Raw genomic sequence first — 25686 nt, forward strand, 5'->3', positions numbered from 1 at the left:
TCGAACTTTAAAATGCGACAATTAAGAACCTAAACTTTTAAAACGTGACAATCCAATACCTGCCGTTAATTAGATGTTAGCCTACCATTAAGTGACATTTGAAAAAGATACAAATGCCCTTCAAGTGTCATTTAATTTTCTTTATCAACCATTTAAACATTGACAAAAAATTAACAGTCCCAAATCCTTGCTTGTTTCATTCAAGAAAGTTGGGGTCACGCGTGTGTGGGCATTTTGGTGACCCCTAATTTCTTGAATAGAAGAGGCAAGTATTTGGGAATGTTAATTTTTTTGTCAATGTTTGGATGGTTGATAAAGAAAATTAGATGACATTCGAAGGGTGCAAGAACGATCCTAGAAAAATGTAGTTTTTTTTAAAACTACGAATATGATTCCCGGAAGGGTGCAAGAAAATTTTTGAAAATTTGCCTAGCCATCTAGCATGGTTTGGCCATCCATATGATGGATTTTCCCTTCCTTCAGTGGTATTAGAGCGATGTTCAATCTTGAGCTAAAATAAACCAGATCTGAAATAGAATTGAAATCAACAGAACAGTTCTGACCAATTTGCGCACTTACCAGTTTTTTGAGAAACCGGTTCTCGAATTTTGGGCGATTTGATCTGAAATTATTTTTATTATATTCTGATGTAATTTTAGAATTGTTCTATTATTATTTCTTTGGTTCTTGGTTTGTTTGTGTGTTGGAGATCAAATTCTTTATTGGCTCCAATATTTGCGCACCCGGGAATTAATTATTTAATCAGTGGTTTGTAAATAATTTTTTTTCTTTTTAGAAAAAATGTATTAGGATTTATTTTGATGTAATTAATAGAAAATTAGGTTTTTCTATTTTTTTAGATTGGAACTCTTGCTGGAGCACGCGGAGACGGTGATGGAAAATTTTTTAGAAAAACTACAATATGCGATTAACTGTTTTTTGCAGGTTTGCAATTCATCTAGATCAGATTCAGACCATCACACTTGCAGCCTTAGACTATTATTTTTTGCTATGATTGATTGTCAATATTTAGCTATTGAAAATTTCAGATAAAATTCTTGTGAATTGTTGCATGTTTTGGGCACCGAACCCTAGGCCGACTTGACCTAGTTTGGTCCAAACTAGTTGGGCCGAACCAACGGTTTGATGGGGTCTGATCACAGCCCCATGGGTCACATTTTTGGTGGATCAAAATTGGTTATGGAGCAAAGGTTTGATGGCCCATCACATGGACCAATTCGGCCCCCCTGAAAACCCAGTTTATGATAAGTTAATCAACATCAACCCATTTCAGCATAATTGTTGTGTCGGCTGAACTGTACTATGCAATTTAGCCCATATACCTAAATGAAATTATTGGATCATTCATGGGCCTTTAATGGGCTGATTGTGTGTTAACTTAAATTAATTAGGGTTTTACAAACCCATTAAATGATTGGATCAATTTATGCATGTGCTTGTGATGTGCTGAATGTGATTCATTCATGGCCATAAGTGCTTGGCCCTTGTTTAATCGTATGCGGGTCTCTTCGAATACCATAGCTGAATGCACATCATTGTCATGGTGCCCTCAGATCATTGGATGATCTCCTTTTTCAATGAGCCCCCTGATTAGATTCCTCCCCAAAAGGAACCTCGTGGAACCCTAGCCCGTTTTGGGCTCATTTGAATCTGACTTTATGAAAGTCAGTGGGAGCCACTTTGATATGAACTAAACTAGACCTAGGGACTGTTTTTCTTGTTCCCTCCAGATTAATATAAGTGCAAGAGATAGGGAATATCATATGATGAGTTCTCTAAAGGCCTTCCGTCATTAGTGATGGAGGATGATCTGACCCAACCTATGAAACGGTGACACATGGACACTAACTCAGCACGAGCGACAACTCAGCATCGTAGCCTGGTGCGACCAAGTGACGGGCCTACGAAGTAGCTTGCTACATTGTAGCTCACGGAAGGAGGAGTTCGCCGCGACGTGAACCTCGGGCTCCCTGAGCTACCTTTGAAGAGATACTCCGAGGCAATTTTAGCTCTTGAGCTAAAGTCGTTAGCTCGTCTGAGCTCCCAAGCAGACAAGCCATCCCCAGGACCAATTCTACTAAGGGTAACCCTGGAGTGTTCCAAGTTCGCTACAGAATAGCTCACGAAAGAATCGCACGAGCACTCCCCAGGAAGCTTCCGACTAATAGACCATACCGGTCAAACTGCACCATATCTCTTACTAACGGCGCAATCCCAGTCCTTTTGGTAGTCTGCGTCCATATCTCATAGTAGGCAAGGGTGTGCCTGTCACTTCGAAAACGTGTCACTCAACCGGGTGAGATGTACGCCACAACGGCCACCTGTGCAGCCCTGCAGGTAACGGTTGTAGCAGGAGCCCACTGGCGGTTATGCTCGATCTAACGTGAGGATCCCTATAAAATCCCTCAGGGCAGGAGAGAAACGGCTTCTTGAAACCTCTAATCTCTTGAATATAGTAAGAATGCACTATCTGCACTCTTAGTCTCGTCTCCTTTTGCTTCTTCTCCAAAGTACTAACTTAAGCATCGGAGTATCCCCACCAGGTAGACTCCCTGGGGATTCTTCTTCTTTCTCATCTTAGGTACCTTCCAGGAGCCACGTGAGTGCTAGCTAGGAGTGACCGGATCGGGCTACATCATTTGCCGCCGTCTGTGGGATACGCTTCAAAAAGCCTTTCTCTAAACTTTCACATCTTTTCTCTCCAAAAACTCAATGCTCATGGCGTCCTCAAGCAATATCGGATGAAGCACGGAGATGAATAACTCCAAGGAACAGCCCCAGCTTCCTACTGTCTGTATCGGACAGTTCATTGTCCCCCTCTCAGCAGATAGGAGCCCTAGTTTGGATGTGCCTCTTGTAGTGGCACCCGTCATTGCTCCACTCCATACCGTAGTCGGAACAATCGTCACTAAACCCTCGGCTGTGCCCCCTGCAGCCAGACCGAACTAGTTGGAAGACTTGGTGCAGTGCATGCAGGCCATGCAGGCTCAAATGCAACAATTTCAACAATTCCAAGTCTACCAACAATACGTGCTACACTAGGTCTCTCAGTACCAGTATCAACAACAATTTCCCCAGCTATCGCAACCTCAACTTCAGCAATCGCAACTCCCTCCTCGACACCTAGCCTCACACCTGGCTCCTTGGAACCCTCCAAGGAGCCAGACCTCCTCCCGCAACAGAGAGGAAAGCCGGCCACTCCGGCCTCGCCATGAGAGGTCAGGTCGGAAGGACCCAGCTCGCCAAGTCCACATCGTCTCAGACCTCCAAGCCTGATGCCCCATTCTTGGAGAATCGGTTCGAGATTCTAGTCGCAGGCTCTAAGCAGGACCCTTCTATTTGCAGTCATCACCAGCGACCCGAACTACTTCCTGCACACACCATCCCAGACAGCACAGAAGTGAGTAGTACTAATGCCGAGCCCGTCAAGAAACAAAGACGTTGCCGCCGAGCTCGCCGGTCTGCCACCCGCGACTTGTTCGAGCTTGGAGGCAAAGAAGAAGCAAGCTCAGGCAAAGTCAAGGCTCCCATCCTTTCGGTTCAATCCCCTCTATCTCCCGAGCTCTTGCCTAGAGACTTTATGCTCCCCCCTCTTGACAAGTATGACAGGTCATTCGACCCAAATGATCACGTAGATGCCTTCCAATCACAGATGCACCTGGCAAGAGCCAGTGAGTCATGCATGTACGTTGCCTTCTCCACCACTTTTAGAGGAGCAGCCTATACGTGGTACTGAAACTTGGCACTTGGGTCGATAAGAAGTTGGGCACAGCTCGCACAAGCCTTCACATCCCACTTCATCATAAAAAAGCAGTGTCCGCGAACTGGAGAGAGTCTTCTCAGCATAGTGCAAAGAGAGGGAGAGTCCATCTGGGGTTACATCAGGCGGTTGAATGACGCTTGTATGCAAATACCGTGCCTGGACCACGCCATGCGCCTTGTAGTAGCCAAGAAAGGTGTGACGCATAAGGAGTTCAAGTGGCACATGGTCGTCAACCAACCAACGACCATAACCTAATTCCTTAAGCTCACAGACAAGTTCATAGCCACCGAGGAAGAGATCAACCAGAAGGGCAAAGGAGCGTCCAAAAAGAGGAAAAGGGAAGAAGAGCCTTCCAGTCAAGGGGAGAGTCGAACGAAAAGGATGTCGCTCGGGGGGCAAAGCTGGGTCAGTTGTTCTGAGCTCCAGTAGTGGACCAAAATGTTTACACCCCACTGAACATGAAGCTGGTCGAAATCCTAATGGCCATCAAGGACGCCCCGTATGTGAAGTGGCCACCCTATTTGAAGGGGAATCCCAATGAAAGAGATAAGAATCTGTATTGTAGTTTTCATAGAGATCACGATCATTGTACCGAAATTTGTAAAAACCTCCACGACGAGATTGAAGAACTCATTCGTCGCGGGTATTAATGAAATTTTGTACATAATAGTAATAATAATAATAAAGCAGGTCGGCAAGGGGAGCACGGTAAGGATGCTCCCAAGTCCAGCAACAGGCCGGCCGAACAGCCACAGAGGTAGCCTCCAAAAAAGAGGTCGGTTCGGGGGACCATCCACATGATAGTGGGAGGCTTGATCTTTGCGGGTTGTACTTTAGCAGCAGCTCGAACGTCAGTTCGTGAGGCCGCCCAAGAAGATTAGAATCCTCCAAAGCGGTCGAGAATAGAAGAGCCAAATTTCTTCACAGAAGATGATCCGCGAGGGGTCCACTACCCCACAATGACACATTCGTAATAAAGCTGAGAATCAACAACTTCGAGGTCAGGTGCATATTCGTCGACTCGGGCAACTTGGCCGACATCCTGTTTAAAGCTGCGTTCGACCAGCTTCAGCTGCAGAGAAGTGACTTGAAGTCTGCGGACACTCCTTTGGTGGGCTTCAACGAAGAAGAAGTTCGGCCATTTGGGAAAATAACAGTACATGTGGAAGTCGACATGTGGCCTTGCATGGTCAGATTCAAACATGACTTCCTGGTGGTAGCGACCCCCTCCCCCTACAATGCCATATTAGGTTGACCGATCACCCATGTTCTACGGGCGGTGCTCTCCACCTACCATTTGGCTATGAAGTTCCCAACAAACTTCAGTGTGGGGGTAGCACAGGACGACTAGCTTGAGTCTCGCAAGTGCTACGTCCCCGCCCTGAAGGGAAAGGCCAAGGTGGCAGATGACCTCGAACTGGAGCGGCCTATGGAGCAAAGCAAGGAACGAGCCGCGCCCATGGAAGAAATAGTCGCAATCCTGGCCTCAGCAACCGACCCAGCTCGAATGCTTCAGATCGGTGTTTCCATCTAGGAACCTCTAAGATACGAACTGTTAGTCCCATTAGACAGAAGAAATGCAACATAGCCTCGGAGCGGTGGAAAGCGGTCGACGAGGAGGTCGAGAAGCTTCTCGCAGCTGACTTCATAAGAGAAGTCCACTACCCTATCTGGGTGGCCAACCCCGTCCTGGTAAAGAAGGCCAACGGCAAGTGGCGCATGTGTGTCGACTACACCGACCTAAATCAGGCTTGCCCAAAAGACTGCTTCCCACTCCCCATAATTGACCACTTAGTGGACGCGACCTCAGGGCATGAGTTGCTAAGTTTCTTGGATGCCTATTCAGGTTATAACCAAATCAAGATGGATTCGGCGGACGAAGAAAAGGTTGCTGTCATCACGGAGTTGGGTCTGTACAATTACAAGGTTATGCCCTTCGGGTTGAAAAACGCAGGGGCGACCTTTCAAAGGCTTGTAAATAAGTTGTTTGCACCACTAATTGCTAGAAAAGAAGAATGCTATGTGGATGACGTGGTCATCAAAACTCAATTTTCACATGAATTAATACAAGACTTGCATTAAGTTTTTGAAATTTTTGAAGGAGGTTCAAAGGTTGAATCGCCGCATAGCCGCCTTGAGCCGCTTCATGTCCAAATCGGTGGACCATTGTCTGTTGTTCTTTAAGGCGATCAAGAGCAAAGGGTTCGAACGGACCCCAAGTGTTAGACAGTTTTGTATGCCCTTAGCTTTAATCAAAATTGATGTACTTTATGAGTTTATTGTAAATGAATAAAAGTGCATATTTGAATCATGTTCCCTTGGTATGTTTCTGTGTAATACCCTTAAGAAGTAGGGAGGGATTATACCTGATACGGAGAAACAGTATCTCCCAATGGAGGTGTTCACGCCCAAGGAAGGATTCAAAATATGCTCCCACTGAATATGGCACAGTGTAGGGTGGAGCAGAATCAATAGTGTTCTTCAAAAAGAACTTGACCCTTCGCAAGAATCAACTGGATGGTTTCTGAATAAAGCTCCAAAAAAAAGATTGGTATCAAGATTGAATCTTGATTACTCCTATAGAGAGGAGGAGATCGAACTGCTGGAGGCGACGACTGCAGGAAGGAGGCGGCAAGAGAGTATTCGCAGGGTGCAGAATTGTCTCTTCTTGTGATATCAGCTTTGAAAATAGGAGTTGTGTATTGCATGTTTAAAGGCTGCCGCCCCCTCCTCCTTTTATAATCTTAAAGGGATCTGCTCCTAAGCCCATTAGGAGTTGCTAATCCAAATCATATTTGGATAAGAAGTCCCTTTAAGTGATAATGGATAACCCTTATCTTATTTGCAGATCAGATCAGCCATCTCCTAATCTAATTAGGAGGCTTTCAGATCTAAATCTTATTTAGATCTTGGACTCTCTAAGTGAATAGGGTTTAGGCCCCATCCCATCTGCTGATCCAACTCAGAATTCACCCCTTTAAATGACTGATCAAATCAGCCTAGTTCGAAATGGTCTTAAGGCCCATTAAGGTTATGTATTCATTTAGCCTTCCAAACTGTTGCCCATTTGGGCTTCCTTGTATGGCATGGGACCCAAACATTGATCTACACATCAACCACATGGGTTCGGCCCAGCCTTTGTTACAAGGCCTGGCCGAATACACTGTTATGGACAGTGCACCCCCTGAAACCCATCTCATGGGCTCTATGGGCCCATGAGAGTCACTCCCCTTATGAGTGTGATGGAGCTCGCCCCGGATCTGGTCGAGCTTGTTGGACAGTTTTGTTTGCCCTTAGCTTCAATCAGAATGATGTAGATTATGAGTTTATTGTAAATGAATAAAAGCACATATTTGGTTCATGTTCCCTTGGTATGTTTCTGTGTAATACCCTTAAACTGGACACTTAATGAGACCCATGTTAGTTTAGAATGTTCACAGCCAGTGGGTCGGTCTGGGGAGACCTATCCTGATAAGGCTGACACTGTTGTGCCACCAAGTCGGTTGGGGTGGCCTGTCTCAGCTGCCAGGGTGAGACCCTAGGCACATACAGTGTAGGATTAATTGAATCTTTGAACTGGACCAGATTTCCAGTATTGCCTTGGACCTGGGAGATTGATGGGCAAAACTGAAAAGTTACACCCGACCCCTAGACTCGATTTTGACAGAAAAATTGAAACGGATGTTCCAACTCCTAGAAGTCTGTTAAGTCCATATATGGATCTATTAAGTTTACATACCATGTGTTCCTGACCCGTAGTAATGAAGCCTTGTGGCTGCTGCATGTAGATATCTTTATTAAGATCTCCATTCAGGAACGCGGTTTTGAGATCCATCTGCCAAATCTCGTAGTCATGGTATGCTGCTACAGCTAGCAGGATCCTAATGGATTTGAGCATGGCCATGGGTGAAAAGGTCTCCTCATAATCGATACCTTCTTTCTGAGTAACCCTTTCACCACCAAACGAGCTTTGTAGGTCTCAATCCTGCCATCGGGGCCCTTTTTTCTCTTGTAGATCCACTTGCAACCAATTGCTTTTACCCCGAAGGGCGGATCTACTAGAGTCTAGACTCCATTGGTCTCCATTGAGTCCATCTCAGCTCTCATGGCCTCCACCCACTTTTGGGAATCTATGTCTAACATAGCTTCCGTAGAAGTTACGAGATCCTTTTCACTAGTCAAGGCTTCCACCAGGTAACTATCCTGATCATAACCATATTGGATTGGTGACCTGGATACCCGAGTGGATCTTCTAGGTTGGTCACTACCTGGAGCTTGTGGGACATCTCCCACTGCACCTGAGCTCTCCTCATCAAGAACTATTTCTTGACGATGGGTGTCCAGGATGTAATCGGTTTCTAAGAATTGGGCGTTCGACTGCAGAACACTTTCTGCTCACTTGGGTCACAGAATAGATAAACCACCGAATCTTTTGGGTAGCCTATAAATAGGCAACAACTGGTTTTGGATTCCAACTTGTCCGCACTTGTTCTTTTAACGTGTGCAGGTCAACCCCAAACCTTCAAGTGTCTTACACTTGGCTTCCTTCTGATCCATAGTTCATATGGAGTCTTCGGAACCGATTTGGTTGGAACCCGATTTAGTACGTAGATAGTAGTCTCTAATGCATATCCCCAAAAGAATGTGGGTAATTCTGAGTGGAACCCAAGCCTAGCACATTTTTATAAGTGAGGCTGCTTAATGGATGAAGTTGTTCATCTTGGAATTTGGAATCCTACCATATCACCCATTGCACTATTGTGTAACAACATTCGATCTACGAAAGATTGTTGGTAGAGGGGACGTTCAGATTCAGAAGGTAGTTTTAACGGAGAATGTGGCTGGCCCATTAAATAAGCCACTCACACAGAAAGTGTTTGAGAAACACGTGAACAGTATGTGGGATCTCTTAGACAATGTATGCTCTTAGTTCTAATCAAATTGATGTACTGATACATTTATTAATGAGTAAAAGTACTGAATCGTTTCAAGTTGTGATTTGTGTGTTTCTATGTAATTACCCTTAAACTGGACACTTATTAGTCTCGTGTTAGTTTAGAAGGTTATCAACCATTGGATTGTCTTGGGGAAGTTTACCCTACCAAGGTTGACACTGATGTGCTGCCAAGAAGGTTGGGGCAGCCTGTCTCAGCTACCAGGGTTGGAACTGAAGCACATGTAGTGTGTGTTTGTTTGAAAAACTGAACCAGACCATTTTCCAGTTATGCCCTGGACCTTAGAGACTAGTGTGCTAAACTGGAAAGTTACACATAACCCCTAGACTCAATTATGGTACTACACTACCGGCAGTCGATTTCAAACTTGTTTGAGATTTTTTTGTAAAATATATATTTATATGATAATATATATTATGTTTTAAGAAAAATGTTTGCACAACGTTTCAATTCCCGTGACCCATCCGAGCAGAGAGTGCAACATTGCACCTTGCAGCTTGGGGAGAGGTCCTTTCCTATCGGGTAGTGTTTGATCATTAAGGTCTAAGAGGTTAAGTGTAAGAGACCATTTCGGGCTATTTACCTAATGGGCTATATCCTGCTTAAGTTCATTATCCTTAGGCTTTCATAGGATGGCTAGACTCAAAGATCATTTAATGTAAATGTTGGGTCCATTAAGAACCATACTGATGGACTCAGGGGTTCACTGTGCTTGACAGTGAATTCGGCCATGCCTTTTTCACAAAGACTAGGCCGGACCCATATGGGCTTATGTAGGGTAATTGTTGGGGTCCCATGCCATATAAAGTGAACCAAATGGGCCAGCAACTACAAAGGGACGTGAGCCACTTGCTTATTGGGCCTAAAGCCCGTGATTAATTGGATTAATCAAGGTGTTACATGACAACTTAAGCAGTCATGTGATTTGGGCGAATATGGGTTTGGATAAACCATTGGGATAAGAGGATAAGTCTTATCTACTTAGAGAGTCCAAATCCAAATAAAGATTTGGATTAGAAATCTCCTAACTCGATTAGGAGTGGTGATCCTTAAAGCTAAGAAAAGAGGAGATCAAATTTGCTCCAGTTTACTCTGCTCTCAGTTCTCTTTCTCTGTTCTTCACACCCAGAAACCCTAATTCGACCTCCAATTCTTGAACTGATATTGATCAGTTGTGACTTCTGATTTTTGCAAGAAAATATCAGAAGCAATTCGTGCTCACCTCCCTTGTTCGATCCAAGGTGTTGAATCATAGTTTTGTTGAAAACTGTGTTGTTGAATCAACTTCAATTCAAGCTGCGTCATCTTTAGTGGAAGCTGGTTTTGGTACTCTCTTTGGGCATGAACTATCACTTTGAGAGCTACATTTGTGGAATCTGTATTTAGCATACTTCTCCATTTCTTTTGGTTTCAAATCTGGTCTGGTTTCGGTGCAAGAATGATCCAAAAAAAATGCATTTTTTCTAAAACTAGGAATATGATTCTCGGAATGGTACAAGAAAATTTTTGAAATTTCGCCCAATTATCTAGCATGGTTCGACCATCCATATGATGGATTTCCCCTTCCTTCAGATAAGTGAACAATTAGAGATATTTTTGGAATAAAAACCTTGGACCACCAATACCCTTCATATTTTTGGCACACCTCAAGGGGTCATGTGATCATTCCATAATGAAAATACACATGATTCTTGATGGAGGATCAATTAAGTAAAACATATGCAAAATATACGGGGTGTTTTAGTAATGTACAAGGATATATTTTAATAAATATATGAAACTATAAGGAGTGTCTAAGTAAATGTCATGCCCCAAACCTAAGTCAAGACATGATAACCCCGCATCTTCAAAGAACATGCAAGGCTATCTTGCTTAAGATAAAAAATGGAGGTTTGTAGAATAACCTTAAATACCTCTAAATAAATTTATCCAAATTTATTGAATAATCCTTACATCAAATATATTAAAAAGAATCTAATGTCAACAAGTGGGATGAAAATTCTTATTTAACTAGTGAATAACTTCAAACTATGGTTCCTTTAAAACACAAATATATATATATATATATATATATATATATATATATATATATATATATAAACAAATAAACAATTAACTAATGAGATCTAATCTTGATTTCAAGAATAATGTGTTCTCTATTCTTTCCACACCTAAACAAATCTACAAAAGCTATTCTTCAGTGTTTGAAAATGTGGAAAGGAAATTGACGAGTACACTACTGAGTAATTAACAGTCCATCCCATTAGTTGGACCAAGTAAAAATAATTATACAATAATTGAAATATGATAGAAAATTCTTGTTGGGAAACTTACATAAATCAATACACATTTTGTTAAAGGAAATGACAATTTAAATAGTTGCAAACAAAACTTACATACAGAGAGAAAAAATGGTTAGAAACATATAATGTGGAATGTGTAATAGATATCACATAACAGATTCAGAAAGTAGACTACGACCACTTTAATCCTAGTGAAAAGGTCTAGAACTACATATATGCCTTGTGGTGAGGGTCCAGAACGGACTAACATATGATGCAATTGTATTCATCCCCAACGGTGGGGTCTAGAGTGTAGTCACTTAATTTCAGAATATGGACATATATGATAATCCAGGCATTGGTCTCAATAGCACATTTAACAATAGTAGTCAAAATATATTCAACTTGAATATCGAATATTCAAAAAGTCAGTGGAATATTTTAAGAAAGACAACGTATCAAATAATTCATTTCAAATAATTAATGGTGTAATTAGAATAATTCCAAATTACAATTGTTTAAAAGTTTCGATTACAATCTATCACTTCATAAGATCAAATAGTTTCTTGTGCATGATCCTATTTTATGTAAGAAAGAAAAAGTAGTATATACTTTTGCTCAATTAACTTTTTAAAGACTACTAGAGAGATGGAAGGTCACTTACTTGGTACTCTAAATCCTAGTATCTAATAAATATACCAAATCAAGGTGTGTTGTGAAAGCCTATAAATAATAAATAGATAAATAAATAAATAAAATATTATAACAAATCCATAATTGTAGATTCTATGTGCACGATGCATATGCCTCTAGCTCCTTGCCTAAATCCCACTAAATTTAAAATGATTTATCACTTGGGCTTCTAAGCTTTTCTAATTTCTAAATTATAGCTAATAAGTTCTCGAGACCAATTTCCATAATCATTTATAAGATAGGAATGAAATTAGCCCAAAAATATTACCAAACAGCTAATAATCATTCTTTGTGGATTTTCTAGTTTCGTTATGTCCAAAAAGCCAACTTCCCAAGACCATAAATTTTCACTTAGAAGTCTAAATGAGGAGTTCTACCAACCGTTTCGAAGATCTCATTAAAAGCTATGATTTTAGAAGCAAAGTTTGGCCCAAAACGTCACCAGAGGGCCGGTTTTCTATGACCTAAATTTAGATGACGTCTAGTCTACTATAGTATAAATTTTAACATAATTCAAAACCTAAAAATGCTACAATGTTGGATTTGTTGGGATCCTAATGGTGTGGGTTTTGATTAGAATCATTTTCCTTGCTAGAAAGTGGTCAAAAAATGGATGTTTGGTAAAAATACCCTAATTCTTGATTTAAAAAGTAATCTTAAAATGCATGAAAAGAAAAACTCAATGATTTAAAGAAGAAAATAACTTACCTAAATCGATTGCAGCAAAGATCTCAATCTGAATTACCATCTTTGAGTCTTTAATTCTTGACTTCTTCCTTTTAATAGAAAAGAGAAAAGGCTCTTAATTTTCAAAGAAAGAAAAGAAAAAGTCCATTTTGAGAAAATGATGCCACATAGGCGCTACATTAGAGAAAGTGGTGCTTCAAACAACATCCTCTTGTTTGGTACCATTTTCCGAAAAAAATTTGCTCCAGGCATTTAGGTTTAGTCTTTATTAGACCTGACAAAAAGTTGACCCAACCTATGAACCCGACCCTAACCCACCTGAAAAAATAGGGTTAGGGTTCCCAAGTTATGACCCAAGAATGTGTTCGACCCGAACCCGACCCTATGGGGTGGGGTATTTTTGTAATTATAGTTATAAATGAGTCCTATTACAAATAGGACTAGGAATAGATTAGGCTAAAAGCTTAACAATAAGCCTAGGAGGTTAGGAGTCTAGGATTAGAGTGAAACCAAGAAATTACTTTTTAGTTTTGTTCATGTCTTACCTTCTTCCATTAATTTTGATTTTTCAAAAGAAACTCTCTCTCTACTCTTTAGTCTTCTTTAGTCTTCTCCATTCTCACTTTTATGTTTTAGCCAAAAGAAGTAAGCTTTATTTTTTCAAGAACTTCAAAGCTGTTGGTGTTGAACAATGAGCCACCACAAACTCCAAGGTTTGTTTTCTTACTCTTTTTTTCTATTTAATGTATCTAATTTTTGCCTTTTAATTTTTTATTAATAGATTTTAGCTATTTAGTTATTTTTAATGGTTTATTTTGCATAGAATGATGAATGATATAATTAATCTTTTCTTTTCTATTTAATTATTTTTTATGGTTTTTAATGATTTTAGTTATATGTTCTTAACGATGAATGAACACAAATTTTCATAAAATTCTTTTTTCATTTTTCTCCAAAAATATGATTTAATGAATGAAAAATAGGACTTGCTTTTTTTTAAATTTTGATTTTTTCCTAATCTTGTACATTTTCTTTTTAAATTTGAATTTTCTTTAATCTTTTTTTTTTTAATTTTATTGATCCAAAATGTTTTTGTTACTTTTTTTTAGCCAATGAATAATTAATTCAAAAATAAAACTCATAAAAAAAATCATTTGCTTACTAACTCATTGTCTTTGTTTTGTTTGTATTTTAGTTTTTAAGAGTAAATCATGTCTTCTGTGCATGTGGTTGATAGTGATGCTGATAAATATCATTGAAGATTCCTCAAGTGCTTCAAAAAAATGATGAACATCTTCTGAGGTTTGGAAATAATTTGAAATTATTCTTGGAGATAAGTTTGAAGATAAAAAATAAAGAGTAAAGTGCAAACATTGTTCTAAAGTATACATCGTAGACTCTTCACATGGCACTTCTAATTTCAAGCGTCACATTGAAATTTGTCCTAGGCGTTATTGTAAGGATGTGGGTCAATCGATGATATCTAAGGAAGGGAAATTGACTAGAAATATTGATCTTGAGGTTTATAAAGAGTTAATAGCATTATGTATTATACGACATGGGTATCCATTATCATATGTTGAACATGAAGGAACAAGAAATGTTTGGTGTTATCTAAATGAAGATGTCAAAACATTGGCTAGGAACACTACTAAAGCACATTGTTTGAAAATCTATAAGAGAGAAAAAGAAAGACTTAAACTTGATTTAAATAATGTTCCTAGTAGGATTTGTTTGACATTTGACATGTGGACTTCTTCCTTTACTCAGGGGTACCTTTGTCTCACTGCACATTATGTGGATCATAGTTTAAAGTTGAATAGCAAAATTTTGAACTTTTGTCATGTTCCTCCTCCACAAAATGCATTTGCCTTAAATGAAAAAGTGTATGGAAAGCATGGGCAATTGATCCCAAAATATTCACAATCACTTTAGATAATGCAGGATATTTTGTGTGATCAACATAAATCTTCATTGCCTTGTAAAGGTGATTTTTTTCATATTCAATGTGGTGCTTATATTTTGAACCTTATTATACAAAAAGTTTGAAGGTGATTGATTAATCTACATATAAAATAAGAGAGGGAGTGAAATATGTGACATGATCGGAGGCAATGAACATAAAGTTTGAAGATTGTGCAAAGCGTGGGGGTTGTATTTGTTCCAAGGGTTTATGGTTGGATTGTCCAATAAGATTGATTTCCACTTATATGATTCTTGAGAGGGCACTCATCTATCGTTATGCCTTTGTTAACTTGCAAAGTGTAGACAAAAATTATATTTGGTGTACAACAAATGAAGAGTGGTCAAGGGTTAAAAAGATTAATAATCTTTTGAATCCTTTTTATGATATCATATATTTTTTTTCAGGAATTGAATACATAACAATGAATTTATACTTTAAAAGTGTTTGGAAGATTGAGTTGTGTTTATTTGAAGAAATGGAGAATCAAAATCTCTTTATAAGTGACATGGCACAAAGAATGAAGTGTAAATTTAATAAGTATTGGGATTGCTATAGTGTGGTGCTTGCATTTGCTATAATATTTGATCCTCGTTACAAAATGGGACTTGTAAAATTTTATTATAAAAAATTAAATGAGGAAATTGCAAATGCAAAATCGACCAATCTTTATACTTAGTTGTGTAGGCTCTTTAATGAATATGCAAACAAAAACTTTAGTGCATCATCATCAATTATACGCTCAACAAAGAATTATGATGTTAGAATTGATTTAGACGAAAATGATGACATTCCATTAAGTTTAGTGTGTATAATGTAATTTAATTCATTTATATTTCATTATATTTATAATTTTTAAGACTTATGACTATTGATTTTTGATGTAGGAATTTAATTACTTTGAGAAAGAGCCATTAAATTCAAATAAGTCAGAGCAAGACGTATATTTGGATGAACATAGACTTTATCACAAGCAACAATTGAATGTTCTTTCTTGGTGGAAAGATGACCAGTATTGGTTTCCTAATCTGTCTCTTATGGCAATGGATTTATTAAAGATTCCTATAACTATTGTTGCTTTAGAGTTAGATTTTAGTATGGGTGGTAGAGTTATAATCAAATGGAGAGCTTTTCTTTTGCCAAAACATGCATAAGCTTTGATCACTACTCGTAATTGGTTATTTGGATATCATGGTCAAATAAATTTTTATAACATTATAATTTATTTAGATTATAAATATATTTTTATTTAATTATCAAATATATTTCTTACATTATTAATGCTTTAATATTTTATCTTCTTTGATTTGATGTAGTTGATGATAATGAGACCAAGGAAATGTTGGGATTGGAGGTGCACTTTTCTAAGTCAAATATTCTTGAAGGATCATCATCGGAAGCTTCAAGTCCATTAGAGTTTTATGAGGAACAAATTTAGAAATGGTGAAACGTGTTTGAACTTAAAGTTATTTTGATTTCTTATTTAATTTTTATTGGAAGTTTGGAACATTTGCATATATCTTTTGGCCATCTAATCAGTAATCATCTATTTAGGTTAGTTTTTTTCTTTGGTATTTAATCTATACTTTTAATTGTTGACTTTTTTAATTTTATAGTTTTTTGTTGTTATTGGTAAAATTGTTAGAATTTTAGGCTATGTTTGGTTTAAAGGATAAAGTAGGGAAAGGTAGGGAAATCTTTACAATACTTGTATTGGTTCCCTTGCCTTTTCCTTCCCTTCCCTACTTTTTCCTCAAGCCAAACACAGCCTTAGATTAATTCATTTAATAGTTTATTTGACATCTTCAATTCTTCTTATTTCAGTTTTTAAAATTTCAATAATTGATAGAGTTGAGCCAAATTGACCTGTGGGTCAACCTTAATCCGAATGTTTAGGGTCAGGGTCTAGCATTCACTAAATCGACCCAAAATCAAACCGAAAATGCATCGACACAACCCGAACCCGACACACTCGACCCGATTCCCAAGTCTAGTCTTATGCCTTCTTTTGTTTTTTTACTAAAAAGTCCCTCTAGGGTGGGAAAATTATAAGGTAACCCATAGACCCCAATTGATAATTTTTTTTTGATATTTTGCAGTAAATGACACTTTTTAATAATAATATAGATATAGATGAATTTTTCAGGCTCAGCCCAACTTCAAGCTTGAGCCCAACCAAAGTTGTATTTTTAGCCCATTTATGTTAAGTTAGGCTTGTGTTGATAAATTCAGGCTTTCACCTTGAGTCAAGGCCCATGATCTATTTACAATTTTGAACCCTAAACCCGGCCCAACTCACCAAATTGCACACATTTGTAGGAACAAAATTGTCTAGATTAGATTTGTTTATGGGTCGGGTAGCTCGATGGTCTAGCCCGGTCCAACCCATTATTAAGTTGGGCTTGGTAATAATTTTAGGCCTGTGGGCTCGAGCTCGGGCCTAAAGCATCAGGCTTGAATTTTTTCCGGGTCAGGCTCAGGCTTTTCCAAAAAAGTCCAGCTTGAGCCCGAGCCTGACTTGATACTATATATTAAATAATAAAAATATATTTTATTTAATAAAAAATATATATTTAATATTTAAGTCCAGCTTGAGCCCGAGCCTGACTTGATACTATATATTAAATAATAAAAATATATTTTATTTAATAAAAAATATATATTTAATATTTTTTCTTTATTTTCCTTTTTTTCCAATTAATAATGAGCTATTTATTAGTTTTGAGTTTTGAAAAATTTTAATATAAATAAAATACTTTTTTGTTAAATAAAAAAAATTAAATGAATTCGGGCCTTGAATGCATTCTATTGATACATATGCAAAGCCCGACCCAATCCGGCTATAATCTAGATCGACGGGTTACGGTAGTTGATAACCATCCGAAATTCAGTGTACCCAATCAAATGGAAGGGTTCACGTCAGCTTGGGCATTTCCCAGTGAACATAAAATTGATGTTCCTCTCTGTTGGGACCCACATAATGAAAACTTTTTCTGAAATCTAAACCCTAGATTCGTTTTGGAGATTTAGCTGTTGATCCAAGAAGAAGCACTTCAGTTCAGACAATCCACCTGAGATGCATAGGAACAACCGTCTCTAGTCTTCCTTCCCAGGAAAAAAATAAAAAAAAGGAAGAAAAAAGGAAAGAAGAGCGGCGGGAGCGGAGAAAAGGGGAAAAGGTCTGCAATCGCGTGTCCGAGGGCGAGAACTTGGCCCAATTCTTTTCACAGTTTCAGTTTTTTCGGTGGAGAGAGAGAACCAATAACAGAATATGTGAATGAGACCACCGCCTTCCCTCCTTTCTCTCGCAATTGACTCTGCTCTTCTTAACATCAATCGTCTCTCTGATCTCTCTGTCATTCCTGAGCATATTCTTCTCGACCTCTTCCTGGTATTTCCCTCTTCCTCTTTCTTCTGTTTATCTACTTTCTGTTCTAAGTTTTCATTCTAGCAATCTGTTCCTTTGAGCAAAACATGGGTTGTCTCAATAGACTCAAATGTGTCTGCTATGTAGGTTTTTCTGCTGATTTATCTCTTTATGCAAATAATCAACTTGTCTTGGACTTGGTTGATTTGATGCGAATTTCTCTAGGTGATATGGGTTCCTCTTGTTTGGCTTCAATTTCCTTCTTTATTTGATTTTCTTGAAACCTTGTTGCTAATGTAGTCAAAGTAATGATGTTAGGCGTTTACATAAAGGGCATCACCTACAAGGAATCAAAATTTTGGCTAAATTGGCATGACTTTTTACTTGTTTGGAGAATTTAGAAAGCTATCAGCTAAAGCTGTTTACTATGTATTTTGGAAACTTAGTGTTTTTTTTTTTTCGGGTATTACAGCCTACTGTTCTGTGGGCTTGGTCTTGCGTCTCCCTTTTTTGGAGGGACGCTGAGAGTCCAAGCGACCATCTCAACGACTGCACCCTTAGCTATTAATCTTCTTATTAATGATTTTTTTTTATTTTTTATTTTTAGTTACTTGATTTTTTTACTGTATATTGTAATAGTATATGTGGTTTGGTTTGGATGATATGATCACAATCTGAAGCCCATGGTTGTTTTGATTGATGAGAATTGAATCGAGTTTGCTTTGTTAGACTATGATGATCTTTGGTTGTGGGTTTTTATTTGTCGTTGGAGCTCATTTTCATATTCTACATGGACCTCCACCTGCGCAGAATCTGTGTTGTCAAAAGTGTGCTCATGCAATACTGGATGGACATTATGTTAAAGACTTACAGAATTCAAGTGCCTGCTGTTGGGGAATTTTGGGACGATGTAGATCACTGAATACCAAAGAGATGACTCAAAATGCATGGTTACCACAAGTCCCACATTAGTACTTAGTATGGTTTAATGGTATAATACTGATCATTCAATTTGGACCTGATTCAAGTTTCCTTTATATGTGGAGCTTTCATTAGCTACTTATTGGTATCTTGAGGCAAAGTCAAATTAGGAGAGCTTCAACCAACCTAAATTTCAAGGTGTAAACCATGTTAATGTTTTTAATAAGTTCCATATGAAAGAATCTTTGTGAATCCATATATGCCAATGATGAATCTTCGATTGGTTTTCTTATCTTCTGATCTATATCATGCAAAAGGTCCTTTGCTCATCTTAGAAAGCACCAATTCACTTTGAAGATATCCATATTATCTGTATAAACAATAGTGCTGAATTTACAGTGCAAAAAGAGATTACCAGTTTACATGGTCATAGACTTATATGCCTTTTCCATATCAATTTTGCAAAGCACGTAGGTTTTTATCTTCTTTCCAGTGTTCATTAACTTGTTTGGAATGAGCATGCCACCTAAAATCTGTCTACCATGTGTAAATATGAAAAGGGATATGATTGAGCTTATAACATTCTTCATTTCTTAAGGTGAGAGCTTATAACATTGTTTATGCTTCCAGTGATGTTTCCAATGAAGCCTATGGAGTGATGTGTGTGATTAATTCTTGGCTTTTTGGTACATCTTAATGCCTGTTTGGAGTCTGTTTATTATTCATTGTGGTGCCATTTTTTGGTTCTAAGCTTTATGCATAATATATTTTTTGATTGATTACTTGTGTCTCTTTGATTTTGAAAATCTTCATTTTAGATTCACTTCTTCAGTTTCCCTCCCTCTCTCTCTCTCTCTCTCTCTCTCTCTCTCTCTCTCTCTCTAACGTTCAGAATGATTGTCTACAACAAACCGAATTCTTAATAGAATAAACCAGGGAAACCACTCGGTCAAGGGCAGTCCATATTTTAACCATACACAAAATGCATACAATGCAACCAAGTGAAAATGCAATATGGCCTAGTTAGAAGCCCTATCTTTATCATTCCCAATATAGGTCATCTTGAGTAGATCTACTGGGTCAGGATTAAATCTTTGGATGCATTGAACTGGGCTAATTTGTAATCTATTAATCTTTTAGTCTAGTCTTTTGGTTCAGACATTATATTGTATTGCAGCATTGATTCTTAGTAATACATAGTAGTACTGTTATTTATTTATTTATTTATTTATTTGTGTTGAGACTTGACAATTTGAACCTGGATGACCTCATTTTTTATTCTGATGGTTAATTGCACTTCCTCCCCTTGCTCCGGTGCTCCCCTCTTCCTTCCTTTCAATGTGCAGAAGACTATTGGAGCTGGAAAACTAACAGAGAAGGTTTTGAAACTATTCATGGCAACCGGCAATGAAAAGATCCTCTCACTTATTCAGGAACTTAATATCCAGCACATAATCACCCCTGTCCTCCCTACCAGTAAGTTATCAATAAAACTAACCCTCCATGTTTTTCTAATAATGTTCTTATCTTCTAAATTCCTCTGGTCAGGGTGCTCTGAGAAATTCTGAATGGTCAAAATTTGCTCCGGAGACATACTTTGGAGGACTCAAGCAACTGGTGCTTGTTGAAAAGAGACAGAACTGGTTTTTGCTTTTCGATTCTGGGAAAATGTCTCACACTGTCATCAAGGATGATGAGGTTGATATTATTATTGCGGCACTTCAGTCTGACCTTACTTCTTTCATGGAGGAATGGAGACCAGTCTTTTCTCGATTTCACCTGATAATTGTGAAAGATCCTGACCTCAAGGAGGATCTCAAAATACCAGAGGGCTTTAATTGTGATGTGTACACCAAGTCTGATATTGACAGAGTTGTGGGATCATCTTCCATTGTCGACCTTTTTTCTGGTTACTCTTGTCGTTATTTTGGCTATCTGGTCTCCCGCAAGAAGTACATTGTCTCAGTTGATGATGATTGTGTTCCTGCAAAGGATGAGAAGGGCTTTTTAGTTGATGCTATAGCCCAGCATATTTCTAATCTCAGAACTCCTGCAACTCCTTTCTTCTTTAATACACTCTATGATCCGTACTGTAAAGGTGCCAACTTTGTTCGTGGATATCCATTCAGCCTTCGGGAAGGAGTGAAATGTGTCCTATCATGTGGGCTCTGGCTCAACTTAGCGGATTATGATGCACCCACACAAGCCTTGAAGCCTGAACGTAGGAATTCTCGATATGTTGATGCTGTTTTGACAGTACCAAAACAAGCTTTAATGCCTTTGAGTGGGATCAATGTTGCCTTTGATCGTGAGGTGGTGGGACCTGCATTGTTCCCAGGGCTCAGGTTGGAAGGAGAAGGAAAGATGAGGTGGGAAACAATGGAGGACATATGGTGTGGGATGTGTGCTAAGGTGGTATGTGATCACCTGGGTCTAGGGGTTAAGAGTGGTCTGCCATATGTGTGGAGAAAGGAAAGAGGTGATGCCATAGAGAGTTTGAAAAAGGAGTGGGAGGGGATGAAGCTGATGGAAGATGTTGTCCCTTTCTTCCAGTCTGTGAGGTTGCCAAGGATTGCAGTTGTGGCAGAGGATTGCGTGCTTGAGCTAGCTGAGATGGTGAAGAAGAAGCTGGGGGTAGTGGATCCTTTGGTTGGACGTGCAGCTGATGCTATGGTGGAGTGGGTCCGGCTCTGGAAGGCTGTTGGATCTGGGTCGTCTTCTCTTTGAGAGTAAGCGCATTATTTCTCTCCTTTCCCTTTTAATTTGTTTCCCTACTCTTACCTGAGAAAATGCCAGATGGGCAGTCAAAAATAAAAATTGTAGTTTTTTTTTTTTTATGGTACTTTCAGCTTGTTTTTATGTGTAAGATTGAGCATGACTTTTGAAGCTGGACCAATTATTTTGGTTTTCCAAATGAACATTCTTGTCTTGTTGCCTGAATTATATCCTCACAAGTAACACACCAGTTAGAAATTTCTAAAAAGCCTTATGCTATATTTTAATCAATAATCTGTTCTCCTGCTAGGCATGTTATAGCCAATAATCTGCCTCATTGCCTCTGCTTTTCTGAATATGTGGATGTTTTGGAGTTGAATTTAGGTTTCAAGTGCCTCCGGCACAGGCTTTAGTACCTAGTTCAATGGGCTTCCCAGCCTCATAATTCTGCGTTTTTGTTCACTATCTTTAGTGGGTATGAGTTAACAACAAATAAGTTCTTGGGATAAGTAGACTGCGCTCCACCTCAGAATTCTGAATTCCACTGCAGACCTACACCATTTCAAAATTTCAAACAACTCCACCTATAACACCAATACCTGACTGTGTATTGGCATCAATTCCGAGCTGCCACTTACCCCAACTGTATGGTGGAGCTAAGATTTGTTGGGGTGGACTGAACAGTAAAAACCTTGTAGTTCTTCTCCAACTCTGCAGTTTTGGAATTGTTTATCATTAAGGTGCTGCACGTTGAAGCATATTGAGATCCTTAGGGTTGGTTTGGTTCCCTGGAATAGATGCTTGGAATCGGAATTGGACCAACCTTTTGTGTTGCTGGAACATCAAAGGGCTTAAGAAAAGGAAGATGGTGTGGAAGACTATTCCTAGTGCTGTCTTATGGTCCATCTGGTCTGAGAGGAATAGTAGGCTTTTCTGTAATAAGGCCTTAAGTCCAGAAGATTTAATCCAGAAAGCTGTGGGCAAGTTAATCTCTTGGGTGTCAGTTTCTAAGGAGTTTAGCAATTGTAATTTGTCTGTTGCTTTTCATTCTAGTTCTTGGAGTATGTAATTGCTGAGTTGATCGGTCTGCCTTTCTGGGACTGATCTCAGCTTGTATGTGCTGCTTTTGATTCAATAAATATTATGTTACATTTTACCAAAATAATAATAATAATATATTAATAATAAAATAATAAATAATTAATAAAATATTAGTAAAATATAATTAAATAATACTATAATAAAAATATTAATAAATTAATAATAAGATAATAATATCTTAATAATTACATAATAATAAAATAATTGTATTATAGTAAAATATTAATAAATTAAAAATTAAAAATAAAATATTAATTATTAAATAATGATAAATTAATATCAAAATAATAAAATAATAAATTATTAATAAAATATTCACAAATTAATAATAAATACTAAGACTTGAATTATTAAATACTAATAAACTATTAACAAAATATAAATTATTATTAAACCTCTATTAAAATATTCATAATAAAGTGATAATAAAATAATTATATATAATTATAGAATATTAATAAATTAATAATAAAATACTAAGATTCTGATTATTAAATACTAATAAAACAATAATAAAGTACTAATAATAATATTACAAAAATAATAAAATAATAAAACAATGATAATAAAATATAAATAGACTAATACAAAGTTGAAAATTTTCAATTGATTCCGATTCAAAACTCCAAGTGAACCAAACAACAACGATTGGAATCTGATTCCGATTCCTGTCTGAACCAAACAGGCATTGGGAATTGGTGATTATTCTGATTCCAGGGTATTCCGATTTCGATTCCAATTCTGGTCCTGACTGAACCAAACAGACCCTTAGTGTTTCTTCTCCATGAGTTGAGACATGGTGATAGAAAATTGTTTTGAGGATTCTGATATGAGGGTTTGGTTGTTCCCTTCAATCAATTTATCTGTTCTGAATCTCCTCCATGACTACGACAATGAATTGTTAGAGCTTTCTCAAAGAGGAAGGAATGTGTGCCGTGTACGATAAAATGTAGTAATGATCTTTTGTTAGCCAAAAACGTAAACAAATAAAGGTCTTTCTATGTTCTATCATAAAAGCTCAACAATATCAGATCTTAATGGCTGTATACTTTTCTTTTCCTGCTATTCTTTTGACTCCTGGGATGGATTATAACTCACTATTATTCTATAATATTTTTGAGTAACCAACAGTTCTATCTAGTTTCTACTCTATATGAACAAAGCAAACCCAGTCAGATGGTTAATCTTGTCATGTTTCAACCTTGACATGTGTCATGTAGGACCACTGCCTTAGGTCCTACATGACACTACTTCCCATCTTGTTCATAGCTAAGCCGGTGGATACTGACCGCCGGCATAGACCTTTTTCTTTTTTTAAAAAAATATATGCCTACTCAATTTCAGCATTTTTGGTACCTAACTTTTTCCAATGTTTTAGCATTTTAATATACTTAAGAAATCCCATGACAATTGATACATGACAACTTTGAGAAGAACCTTAAAAACTTTAAGAAATCCCATGACAAAAACAAATTGTTCAAATACAATATCCGATTGACATATTAATACTACAAGAACCTTAAAAACTTCCAAAATTTCCAACAATATCCAATTGACATATTAACAGTACAAGCCATTGGTAATGATAGTTGTCTTCCTTTTGGGTATTCAACTTTGGAATATTTCTTGAATTCCTTCACCACTCCCTGCGAGTCAGGCATTGGAGTGTTACTGTTAGCAATAGTTTTTTATTCAATAGATGTGTTAAAATAATAATTTCTTTCATTACAAATCAAACAAATACCTTGATGCCTCCAATTAATCAAACAAATACCTTAATTACAAATTATTCATCAACTAGAGAAAAAATCTCTAGATCATTCTTCTTCTAGGGGTTGACTGTAGAAAGAATAAAACCTTGACAATCTTATTTGTACCTTTCTTTCAAATTTCTTATTGATTTGAGGAATTATGTTTTGTTAAGCTAAAAATCCAAAGTTGGACTAGACCATAGGTCAAGTTGAGCTTTGGGTTAACCCTCAAGTAGCCTAATTGCAGCCGTGGATAGGGAACATCTCCCCATGAATGAAAAAATATAAGTATGGGGATGTCCCAAATGCATGGTTATAAGTGTTGTGAGGACAATGTAAGGACAAATTTTGTGAAGACTGAATCTGGTCTCTACTGTAAGTAGCATATGAGGCTTATGCAGTTTACACCTTGATGTTTTCCTTGAGATGAGGCTCAAAGAAAATACCTCAAGACTCATGCCTTACAATATGAGGCACATCCTTCACACCTTGGGATGCCTTGTTCATGTAAATGTGAACAAGTGGAATTAAATCCTCCCCACTCTGCACCCACCCAATGGAATTAAATCTGCCAGTCATGATCCTTATCTTTACCAAGCACAAGTGCTTAAAAAAATCTCACAATACCAGGAATATCAGTACCCCATATCTAACAAATTCCCTAAAGAAACACGCACCAAACCATTCTTTTTCACCCTCTCATCTCTAACAATATAGCAACACGCCACTATGTTACTGCACATATTTGCAGTACTTCTGTTCCAACAAAACTATCTATAAACAGGGAGTTCTACAAGACTAGATTGAAGTACAAGACTAATTTCTTTCAAAAATATAGTTCGTTCATTCAACCAAAAGTTGAAGTACATTTCTTTAACATAATAAACACCCAACATAGATTGGTTTTCCAGAATCCAACCTGTTATACTCACTACAGCAATAGATATCTTGAAGGACCATTAGTCTTTGTTTCCACTTGCCTTTTGAAAATTTAGTTAGTCTAATAGAAAAAATTGCTACACTAGAATAGCATAAGTTTGCATTGAACCCTAGCTCCTAGAAAACCTTAAAGAATCAAAGTTGGCACTTGGTTTGATTGCTTAGATGTCAGCTTTAGAATGTGGGTAGTACTAATAAGCAACATTTATAGTATGGGTGACTTGAACAATAAAGCTAATGCTTGTAGGTAGGGTGAGGCTTGAATGGAAGCGGTCTCTTTGAAAGACAGAGAGGCCGGTGAGTAGGGAGGTTGACTCTTGTGGTTAAGAGTATTAGGGGTAGGGAATTCGGAAGTGAGGTACAATCGAGTACCGAGTGTTGGGTATTGAATGTTGAATGCTGAGTATCGAATGAATTTCAATACGAGGAGGATCTCTATTTATGGGGGAGGTCCCAAGAACCTAAAAGGTAGGACATAAATGTGCTTGTTTCCTATCGGGAAAGGGAATATTTGATTTGTTGTCAATC

The 25686-nt window shown here is 37.8% G+C and overlaps 2 protein-coding genes across 2 annotated transcripts; both read left to right on the forward strand.

The window, feature by feature from the left end:
• The first annotated feature begins 17615 nt into the window (after nucleotides 1-17615).
• LOC148874389 (UDP-arabinopyranose mutase) lies at nucleotides 17616-21592 on the forward strand. Its single transcript, XM_088963505.1, has 3 exons — nucleotides 17616-17755; nucleotides 19999-20128; nucleotides 20201-21592. Exons 1-3 carry the CDS (start codon nucleotides 17642-17644, stop codon nucleotides 20218-20220), a joined length of 264 nt encoding a protein of 87 aa, XP_088819631.1. The 5' UTR covers nucleotides 17616-17641; the 3' UTR covers nucleotides 20221-21592.
• RGP5 (Alpha-1,4-glucan-protein synthase family protein) lies at nucleotides 20321-21592 on the forward strand. The gene has a single exon (XM_088963504.1). It carries the CDS (start codon nucleotides 20321-20323, stop codon nucleotides 21377-21379), a length of 1059 nt encoding a protein of 352 aa, XP_088819630.1. The 3' UTR covers nucleotides 21380-21592.
• Nucleotides 21593-25686: the final 4094 nt, after the last annotated feature.

This window comes from Nelumbo lutea, chromosome 1 (genome assembly GCF_056320005.1).
Source record: "Nelumbo lutea isolate HS-2025 chromosome 1, American lotus-T2T, whole genome shotgun sequence".
NCBI classification, from domain to species: domain Eukaryota; kingdom Viridiplantae; phylum Streptophyta; class Magnoliopsida; order Proteales; family Nelumbonaceae; genus Nelumbo; species Nelumbo lutea.